General features: G+C 43.0%; 3 protein-coding genes across 6 annotated transcripts in view; 1 reads left to right on the top strand and 2 right to left on the bottom strand.

Moving 5' to 3' along the window:
- The window catches only part of LOC127596313 (uncharacterized), a 747551-nt gene that overhangs the window by 116755 nt on the left and 619766 nt on the right, over nucleotides 1-11030 (bottom strand). The window lies entirely within an intron of this gene.
- On the bottom strand, nucleotides 104-10257 carry fam131c (family with sequence similarity 131 member C). 2 transcript variants are annotated; one of them, XM_052058624.1, is made up of 8 exons: nucleotides 9730-10257; nucleotides 8554-8609; nucleotides 7619-7673; nucleotides 6934-7018; nucleotides 2649-2879; nucleotides 2412-2501; nucleotides 555-1756; nucleotides 104-507 (listed from the first exon to the last, which is right to left on the bottom strand). In XM_052058624.1, exons 3-7 carry the CDS (start codon nucleotides 7643-7645, stop codon nucleotides 1491-1493), a joined length of 699 nt encoding a protein of 232 aa, XP_051914584.1. In that variant the 5' UTR covers nucleotides 7646-7673; nucleotides 8554-8609; nucleotides 9730-10257; the 3' UTR covers nucleotides 104-507; nucleotides 555-1490. The 2 variants fall into 2 exon arrangements, with proteins under 2 accessions (XP_051914584.1, XP_051914583.1); XM_052058623.1 differs by lacking the exon at nucleotides 7619-7673.
- On the top strand, nucleotides 3304-6220 carry LOC127596302 (piggyBac transposable element-derived protein 4-like). Its single transcript, XM_052058611.1, has 2 exons — nucleotides 3304-4106; nucleotides 4441-6220. Exons 1-2 carry the CDS (start codon nucleotides 3622-3624, stop codon nucleotides 5669-5671), a joined length of 1716 nt encoding a protein of 571 aa, XP_051914571.1. The 5' UTR covers nucleotides 3304-3621; the 3' UTR covers nucleotides 5672-6220.

Here is an 11030-nt window from a genome sequence, read left to right as displayed (position 1 = left end):
ATTGCACATGCCAACTCTGGTAGCTGACTTCGTGTCCCAAAGACATTTCATGCCGGTTGTCATTCACTCAGTGTGAAAGAACAAATGACCAAAAACAAGCAAGGAGCAGCAAATCACGCAAGTGGTTTTATACCAAGATAATTACACAATACTATACTTCCCATTGGCTGTAAGGTCAACATACAATAAAATATATCTGATGTACAATGAATAGAAAAGTTCAATGTAGCGAAGCAACTATACATTCACAAATGTTTTCCATGTGGGCAATTCTATGAAGTTATTTTCACTGCTGGTGTTAAACTTGAGTCTTTCTTGGTCAAACACAGATACAGTGGAGTGATGCCTTGAGATAAGAGTTTCATTGACCACGGTCGGAATGCAAAACACTCATATCGCAATTCATCTTTCCCCACTGAATTGAACAGAAATGTCATTAATCGGCTCCAGGCTCCCAATAAAATCAACACAAATGTTCAGATAATTGTGCTCCTCAATATTTTACACCTAGTCAAGTCGACAGTATTTATAGAGCACTTTCAAACAGCCATTACCTAAAGTAATGATTTAATGAAATAGAATATAAATAATCAAAATATAGTTTTGCCATATTTTTTGCTTCAGTTTAGTGGACATTGAGCTGTTCCTTCTGGTTTGCGCACCTCGGCCACCTGCAGGGTAATACAAACATATGGGTATAAGGTACCATTCATGGAGTCTGTATCGGCTCTTCAATAAGCTGCCAGTAATATGAAGTCATTCTTTGCAGAGGATAAATAATGTAAGCATATTCAATTGCCTGTCTTCATTGTGTTGCAACACAATTTGCATTCACACATCCATTACCTTAATGGTGGTTGGTGGATGGTTAGCCCATCAAAGGAGTTTGGACTTGTTTGCGAGTCTCAAACTAGGGGTGCTCATTACGTCGAACACGATCTACCGGTTGATCGCAGCCTGACATAAAGAAAAAAAAAAGATGTCTGTCTATTATCTATCCTGTCACCTGATTGATGTACAGGGTTACCAGTCAGGTGACAACTGAATTTTGACCAAATAATAGACTTGGGTAATTACAAAAAATGTTAACTCATTCGATTATGCGAGGTACACCAACATACATTGTACTGTACATACAAAGAATTCGCAATACAGTTGAAAATAATTATAGATCTTGCATTTTTGTAGTGGGCAAACCATTTTCACTTAGTTGTTTTATGAGTAGCTCACATGCTGAAAAAGTATTAAACTAAGCGGAATTTCCGAAGACAAAGCTATGGGGTTGTTTTAAATACACAACGTATAAATCTCTTAGGTTTAGTTTGACAGTCAACTTCAACTGGGATTTGCACCAACAACTTGAAGCCTCTTATTTTGAAAACCGGTTTGGTCTTTGCCAAACTGCTGCTTAATGTTAACTTAGTTGAGTTCACTGTAACCATATTGCGCTCATATCTTAAGGCACCACTACAATTGCAATGTGAAGGTATTTAATTATAAAACACATCATCCTCAGACAGTGAGCTGCTGTCTATGTGTCGCACAGCAGCCTCTGTGGTGACTGCACTGCATTTATCTTCGCTGGTAGAATTCTTCTGCGGTTTAACGGAGGCCATGGATGGAGGTTTGGGGGCGGCCAGGCCTCTGAGCTGGCTCTCGCCATGTGGCTCGGCGTGGATGCTGTGCAGGTACTGTGGGATACTGGCGCTTGCGTCATCCAGCAGGAAACCAGAAAAAAGGTGGCTTTGCGGCGCCCCTGACAAGGAATGGGACGAGCGACAGTCAAAACTTAGAAAATCAACTCAACTTTGCAACTCTGCTCACTCCCAAAACGGCACAAACGCCTAATTCTACCTGTACTTGTCTATGGAAATGTCAAAAGAAAGAAAACGCCACCCGTGCGCATAGTTTGACTGCACTTTGCGCTAGACTTGCACTGGGCACGGAAATAGGGCCCATAATGTTTTAACTGATAAGTTCAATGCAGCGTGGCTTCCTGCAGTGCTATTTTGAAGAGGAACGCTTGATCTTTGCAAGACATTTTGGGTAGTTCAATGGTTTCTTTGTGGAATTTCCTTTTCCTCTTCCATCATGACAGCAGAGCAAAATCCATGCTTGGATGATTTGGGGATGAAAGAATAAGCACATCGAACACCCTTGGAATGCAAGGACTGACACGGTGAGCAAAATTGGGCGGAAATTCTCTTTAACATTATTCCCACATCGATGTGTACCGTAAATGGATTACTGTCATGTTATAAAAGCTCTTATATTGTCACTCTATAGTGCATAAAAATTGCTGACTTTTTGGAAAGGGAGCTTGAAGAAACTTCTCTGGGGACTGTTGAGTGGAATTAGATCATCACAACAAAAAGAAGAAATGCCAGCAGCACATGCCAATGACAACCGACCTTGCAGGCTGGTCGAAGGTTGCTCAAAGCAGTCGTTCAAGGACCAAAAACTCATGGCAGCTTCAGCCAAGGCAAACTGCTCTGCTACTCCTGCACACAAACATGTTATGTTTTTTTTTCTACATGAGTCATTGTCCCTGAGAGCGAAATTGATTGTGTTGGCCTGAGAACAAAAACAACGTCCACATGGATTTCTTTTTTCTCCCCTTCTTTATTGAATTCCTTCTTCTGACTCACCAGCTGCAAAGCGAGCTTCCTTGATCTCATCTGTCATTTGGGAGTAAAATTGTTGATCTTCCTCGGGGCCCCAGCTTCCGCCTCCTCGAGCCCAGCCTCCGCTCCAACCGCCGCCACCCGCTCCGGCCTCGCCACCACCTCCCCAGCCCTTCCACTCAATCAGGTGAGCCACTCGCCCTTGAGCCATAGCCGTAGGCTTGGTGATGTGCTCCTTTATCGTGGCCACAAGACCTAAATAGGGTGGGATACATCTTGATAAAGTAAATGACATAAAGATGTACAAGCAGAGGAAGGATGGAGATAATATGGAAATGAAATTTCATTAAGGTGTGGTAACGCCCTGAAAGAAGGAACAAGACTGCCCTCATTAAAAAAGAAAAAACAAACCCAAAAAGAATATAGAAAAAATCATGATCTCTCATAATTTCATTGAAGTTAACCCTTATATTAATATAAGGGTCTCCAGTGACCCGTTTCAAGGTTATAATATGTAATAACTACCATGTAGTTGATTTTATTAGAACAAGGCTTTATGATATCCTCCACAACACCTACATAAGCACAGCAAAACTACATTTCACCATTTTGAAAATTCTGAAGGTATCGTCAGAAAAAATGTTACAACTGTGGTGTTAGAGTCATTTTTGATCCGGCAAGGTAAAACTATACAAAACTCAGACATTATCTGACCCCAACCTCCACTCTTTCTCCAAGAAAACAAATCTCTCACAGTACAGTATGTGACCCAACCCCCGCGCGTGAGAACTTGTAATGAAATGTTACAATGTTTACAAATAAACTTGACCTGACTAGACACCTGTCTTGCTCACACACACACACAGACAACCCCCTCCCCTCCCGTCCATGGGAACTTGATTTGACCAGTGCCCAGATTTTCTCGCAGAAATATCTATAAATACCTGAGCCTGGATCATTTGAGTTTCATTGTGCAGCAGCATCTGTCAATTTCATCATGAGCAAAAGGCATTATACAGGCCGTGAGATTCTGGATCACATCCTCGAGGAGGGAGAGGCTTTGGAGGAGATGGATCAGGCTGAAATAGAGGAAGACGTGTCTGAGGACGATTTTGTGGAATATGATCCACATCCAGATGAAGACACATCCGATCCAGATGAGGAAGTAGGACTGAATGAGCCAGAACAGGGCTTTGTTTCGAAGAATGGGCAGGTTTGGTCCTCAATTCCATATGAAAATGAAGGCAGAGCAACATCTGCAAACATTATAAAAATGACCCCTGGACCCACTCGATTTGCGAAGTCACATATTCAAGATATAAAGACTGCATTTCAGCTATTTATACCAAGCTCCATCCAATCAATCTTGATTGAGATGACAAACCTGGAGGGGAGGAAAGTCTTCAGCCAAAGTTGGGAGGACATTGATGGTATCAAACTTGATGCCTACTTCGGCCTTCTGCTTCTTGCTGGGGTGTACAGGTGTGTATTCTGCATCATCTCTTACAAACTCAAATGTTATTTTACACTGTATATTATAAAATTGGCTCACTGGCCACCTAGCCAGTAAAACATCCCTGTATGTAATGTGTTTGTGAATAGCCACAGATAACGACTAAGTCTGTGGTTTACCTCATTCTCGATGTAAAGCATCTATAATATGTAATATGTAATGATATGTAATATGTAAATGCACTATATTTATGAATAGAATGAATTATGATGATGATATTATTATTGATCATCATCATTATGTGTTTCTATTGCCCGTGTTGATGTGCTTTATAAATAAGTTCTCCTTGTCTTGCCTTGACAGATCCAACAATGAAGCCACCTCGAGCCTCTGGGATGCTGAGTCAGGTCGGAATATTTTTTGTGCCACAATGTCCCTTCAGACCTTTCATGTCCTGTCGAGAGTCATCCGCTTTGATAACCGGGAGACCAGAGTAGCACGGCGTGCCCTTGACAAACTTGCTCCCATCAGGGAAGTCTGGGACAAGTGGGTGGAGCGTCTGCCGTCCATGTATAATCCTGGGCCAGAGGTAACTGTAGACGAGCGACTTGTCCCATTCCGAGGCCGCTGTCCGTTCAGGCAGTATATTCCAAGCAAACCTGCAAAGTACGGAGTCAAGATCTGGGCAGCATGCGATGCCAGGAGCAGTTATGCTTGGAATATGCAGATCTACACAGGCAAATCTGCAAGTGGAATGGCCGAAAGGAACCAGGGCATGCGGGTGGTGCTGGACTTGACAGAGGGTCTACGTGGGCATAACATCACCTGCGATAACTTTTTCACTTCTTATGCCCTCGGCCAAGAGCTGCTGAAGAGAAAACTGACCATGGTGGGAACAGTAAGAAAAAATAAACCAGAGCTCCCTCCTGCCCTGATTGACACCAAAGACAGAGTTCCTCTCTCCTCAAAATTTGCTTTCACAGAAACCACCACAATGGTGTCCTACATTCCGAAGAAGAGGAAGAATGTCACCCTGATCTCAACCCTCCACAAGGACGCTGCTGTGAGCAGCAGGGAGGACAAGAAGCCAGCAATAATATTGGACTATAACCGTTGCAAAGGGGGAGTTGATGTTCTTGATAAGGTCACTGCCACATACACCTGTCAGAGAAAAACATTACGGTGGCCAATGGTTGTGTTCTTCAACATGCTGGATGTGTCGGCCTACAATGCGTTTGTGGTGTGGACGGAGGTCAGTACTGGATGGAACATTGGGAAGTTCAACAGGAGGAGGCTCTTTCTGGAGGAGCTGGGGAAAGCTCTGGTGAGGCCACATATAGAGAGACGCCAGCGGCTACCCCGAGCTCCTGGCAGTGCCAAGTTGGTGAGAGAGCTGCAGGCAGCAAGTAAGGCAGCGACTTCTACAGGGTCTACAGGGCTCCGGCCAGTGGATGCCAAAGGCACCAAAAGAAAGAGGTGCCAGTTTTGCCCTTCAAACAAAGACAGAAAAACGACGACAACCTGCCACAATTGTAAAAAATACATTTGCAGGGAGCACATGCAAACATTTGCTTTCTGTGATTCGTGCAGGTGAACACACACACACATCTTCAAGTTTGTGTTCATTAATCATAATTGATCTGTTAATATTATTTGAATCAAATAAAGTTGGTGATTGAATTTTTATTTTCTGAATCAAATAGTGTTGATGTTTGAAAAAAAAATGTTTTCTGTGTTCATGCAGTCATCATTATTCTGAGGTTGGTGTTTTTGGTAAATAAAGTTGTTTTCTGAAGAACAAAGGCTCCTTTTTTCTAACAAATTTATGCGGGTCAAATTTGACCCTAGCACCACCAATGTAACTATGATTAATATATATATATATGTTAAACTTTTTTTCCAGAAGTTATATTCTAATATTGTTCTATTATAGTCAGAAAACATTATTATCAATGGGTTTCACATTTAGTTAACATATGGTTAAACAACCTTATTTTCAGCTAAAAAATAAGGGACATGATGTGTCTCAGGGGCCATAAAATCCAATTACAATAGGATTTTATGGTTATGAATGCATATAATGTTAGTTAGGATGTAGTATTAACAATATTGAGTGATACTCCTTTCTTTTTAATGATTAGGACTAAGTTAGACCCTGGGTAAAAATTGACCCGCAAACAACAGACAGTGGTGGTCGTTTCTATCACAACAAGATGGTTAAAACTTCCATATTGAAATGTAGTAGTGAGAGTCCCGGAGGCTTCATTGGATTAGCGATCTTAATGGCACTGCTGGCATCACTTTGTACGTTCATGTGTTCATTGCCCATATTTATCGAGGTGAATGCCCCACGTCGCTTGCAGATTTGCCTGTTTCATGATATTTTTGGGGAGGGCAGGAGGCAACCAGGTTTTTCATGGAACAAACTATTTACAAGTTTTTCCCTAGTTTATTTGAAGAACTTCTTGGATTCAACATAATGGTCATCAATAAGGTCTGCACATTTTCGCTCTTCGCAGGCCGGCCCGATCCATGGTATTATGCAAAACATTTTTCTGGCCTTTCTAATTTGGCTTTAAGAATGGAGCTTTCAGTGAGTAAAATGTGCATGGTGATGAAAAGGGGGATACAGCTGTGTTGAGACCAGTAGAGCAGCACATCATACTTGAATATTTATTTGTCCACTTCTCTATGAATATGAGGGTAGTAGTGTGCATGCATACAAATACAGCACAGAGGAAGCAAATAACATTACCATGCTCCCATGGTTACTAATATCATTTCACATGTCGCACGCTGGATTCATGGTTGAAGCTCAACTTGTTGTTGTCGCCATAAATGTGCGTGCGGTCTCACCTAACAGCGAGGATGTGGCCAGCTCGCCAATGCTGTAGTGGTTGCTTTTATCTGCTCCTTGGCCATTTGATGGAGCCTGATCAGCCTGCACAGCAAGATCACATTTTCATTACCGCATTGGGGGTGGGTGTAGTAGCAGGCACATTTCAGCTTGTTACGTTTCGAACTGGGAATTCCATATGCCAATTGAAAATCTCAACTAATTACATTTGGAAATGTGTGGTTGGATCGAACTCATTGAATTGTGCCAATGTGGCTTTTTGCATTCAGAGAATTCGATGGGCAGTGACATCAGTGACGGTTTCTTGTATGTTGACAATTGCGTTTGTCACAAAGAGTTGCAGCCAGTGAGTCTTGGGGCTCCGATACTGATTTGTTTTCCAAACTCACGACCTTATACACAGGGCAGCCAAAATAGCTGATGGCCAGTTGCAAAGTTTCGTATCTTGATTGAAGCTATGTTCTCCACGTGCTTGGGAGCGGTTCTTTCTGGATACACCGGCTTCTTCCCAAATCGGGAAAACATGCAGCTTTGGTTGACTGAAAACTCTAAACTGCACAAAGGTGTGATTGCAACTGTAAATTGTTGTCTTGCCCTGTGTTTGCCTGGAAAGCAGTCAACAATGTAGCCTGCTTCTTGCCCAAAGTCATCAATCATCGCTAAAATCTAAATGTAAAGATTTACTCTATGCAGTATATGGCTCGTCGTCATTCAGATCTTGGGTGATTGAAGCGTATCCCTGTAAGTGAAAATAAATACTGAATAAAAATAATCATAAAAGATATGTAAGTACAATTCATAGTAGTCCTCCTAGGGTTTACATATTCGGGCAACAACAAGCTAATCATTTACATTAGCTCTAAAAGAATGATATGATGGAAACGCTCTGATTGGTTGTGGTCCTGTATTTCATTGGTATGAAGTTCTGCATACTCCTTGACTGATTTCTCTTCTTTGAGACTTATAAAGTCTTTTTTAGCTGCACCACTGGTAGCAGGGGATTTGAATGTTATAAAACTGGATAGTGGAAGACGAGTGGAGCCATGCATGCTCCTATATAATAAACAAATGTTTTTGTACATGATGAAATTACCCCAGCTCCCATGCCAAACAATTTGTTGAATAGCAACATATGGCATTTCTGTTTGTTCTCATCAACACCTACCTCATATCAGACAAAAACATGCAGGTGCTGCAAGAGACCAGAATGTGGCTCGTATCAAGATTGTTACTTAGGGTGCCAGGTTCACCACCGTCAAAAGTGGCAATAATTTAACTGTACACAACTAGGAACAAAATGACTATCAAATCATGTCTGAAGAAAATTATACCTGTACGTCAAAGAGGCATGATAGCAAAATGAAGTGCGACCATTATGAGATTTGTTACAGCAAAGCATGTTGGCATGATTTTCAAATGTTCATTTTCAAATTCATGTTAAGGAGTCAGCACGTACCTTTTCATGTGCAACACATTCACACCAAATTACGTTACGCTGTTCTTTTAGGCTTTCCCTGACATTTTTTTCCAGCAGAAGGCTTTTGTGCTAACACTGACTGCAATTCGGAATTGTTCATAATTTGTGTCCGCCTTGACTAAGATCCCAGGGGTTGACTCACCTTGGCGGAGGTTGGAGCATGTCGCTCATGTAGCACAGTTAGGGGATAGTGGAACTCTGTGGATGAAGTACAAACACACACATGCCGGTGTTGGACATCTGCTGTCAGAGTCCTTATGCATGTTTCTAGACAGAGTTCAGGGAGTTCCCAACTATTATTTTCTTATTTATTATCCCTGCCAAAGGTTAAGTGAGGCAATTTCCCAAACATGCCTTTGACTGAATCCTCTACCCAACTTCATTTTGCAAGTGAGACTCAGTGACTGACAAGAGGAAATAAGAATTAACATCCTTAAAAAGGTCAGTGGACACACACACACACAAACACACACACACAAACTTGGAGTTTCCCCTGAGATGTGGCGTCAAGACAATTGGCTGTTGCTATGGCAACACTACAGCAACAGGAGGCGAGTGATACCCTTTCATTTACTTAAGTCAGTAGAGCAGAGAAAAACTCACACACACACATGCACATACACACACACACACGCACACACACACACACACGCTAGAACAAACAGACATAAGTACACTCTCAGTGGCAAGTCAAGAAAAGCTGTCATGATTGTAGAGCCAACATACACACGCACACACACATATCCTTGATCTATCTGTGTATTTGCCATCCTCCTGTTCTGAATATTATGAGAGTGCATCACACATTCAGACATGAAATATTGCATGGGAGCTCAAGAGTTCAATCTCATCCTTGATAATATTGTCAAATCACTTCAGCGTCTCGTTCATATTTGAGTTCTTCCAAGTAGGAAGGCCCCAAGTGAACATTTGCATGTAAGCATTGGCTCATAGAATGCAGAAGAAGAGAGACGCTTTCGATATTTCGAATTTCCTAACGGAATTTAGTTCTGTCCTGATACTAAAATAAAACGCAGCTACTCGCAGACTCATGCAGTAATAGCTGGTAAAAATGAGTTTTTATTTTTGAGGGGAAGGAGGTTAATGTGTGCTTCACCCTCATCGTTTGATGAATGGATTCAGGTCATGATGATTTGTATTTGTTTTTGGTATTTTTAGGGTCTGACGCTACACGTCTGCCCTTGACTTGTCAGCAGTGTCAGTCACTCTTGCGGGCATGAAATTATCAGAGCAACTTTCAGACTTGCTTTCTCACACACACACACAAAAGAATACACGCACATGCATCAACACTGACCTTTGTGACTTTTACAGAGGCAGCAACCCATGATGTGTGGAAAGCCTGCAGCCGGTTATCTGGTGCCCATGGTGGCTTGGCAATGACGAGAGAGGGCAGTTGGCTCACAGGGAGGAAGAAAGAGACAGGAGAGAGAGCGTGTGAGTGAGAGAGAGTAGAAAATGGGGAGAAAGTATGAATGCATGTTTGCTGACGTCTCCCTCAAACCCCCTCCCCTCTACCTTTAGTCTTCTCCTATTCTCACAAACGTGTGTGTGTGTGTGTGTGTGTGTGTGTGTGTGTGTGTGTGTGTGTGTGTGTGGTGGGGGTGGGGGATCCATTCTGGGAATATAATGAAATTATTGGAATGACAGCAGAAACACGGATGTTTTCTTTTTAGTGGAATGATTTAAATAGGATTCAAATTTAATTACTATGTATATTGGGCATATGAGCGTGTGGCTTGTTTGTCTGACTCATAATCAGAGGGTCTTGTTTGGAAACAGATCATGCAGAGCATCCATTGTTTATATTTTAAATGGTGATATTTGGATGTGAGCTGGGCGGCAGCCAAAGGCGGGGACCCTGGCGGTCCGATCCTCGGCTGCAGAAGCCAGCTCTTGGGACATGGAATGTCACCTCTCTGGCAGGGAAGGATCCCGAGCTGGTGTGTGAGGCAGAGAATTTCCGACTGGATATAGTCGGACTTGCCTCCACACACAGCCTGGGTTCTGGTACCAGTTCTCTCGAGAGGGGTGGGACTCTCTTCCACTCTGGAGCTGCTCACGGTGAGAGGCGCATAGCAGGTGTGGGCATACTCATTGCCCCCCGGCTCAGTGCCTGTACATTGGGGTTCACACCGGTAGACGAGAGGGTTGCCTCCCTCCGCCTTCGGGTGGGTGGATGGGTCCTGACTGTTGTTTGTGCATATGCACCAAACAGCAGCTCAGCATACCCACCCTTTTTGGAGTCCTTGGAGGGTGTGCTGGAGTGTACTCCTGCTGGGGACTCCCTAGTTCTGCTGGGGGACTTCAATGCTCACGTGGGCAATGACAGTGAGACCTGGAGGGGCGTGATTGGGAGGAACGGCCCCCCCGATCAGAACTCGAGTGGTGTTTTGTTATTGAACTTCTGTGCTCGCCACGGATTGTCCATAACGAACACCTTGTTCAAACATAAGGGTGTCCATATGTGCACTTGGCACCAGGACACCCTAGGCCGCAGTTCGATGATCGACTTTGTAGTTATATCATTGGATTTGCGGCCGCATGTTCTGGACACTCGGGTGAGAGGGGCGGAGCTGTCAACTGATCACCACCTGG

Source organism: Hippocampus zosterae, chromosome 2, assembly GCF_025434085.1.
Source record: "Hippocampus zosterae strain Florida chromosome 2, ASM2543408v3, whole genome shotgun sequence".
Taxonomy (NCBI): domain Eukaryota; kingdom Metazoa; phylum Chordata; class Actinopteri; order Syngnathiformes; family Syngnathidae; genus Hippocampus; species Hippocampus zosterae.
The sequence above is the reverse complement of the archived record's forward strand: the minus strand, read 5'-3'. Positions and strand labels throughout refer to the sequence as shown.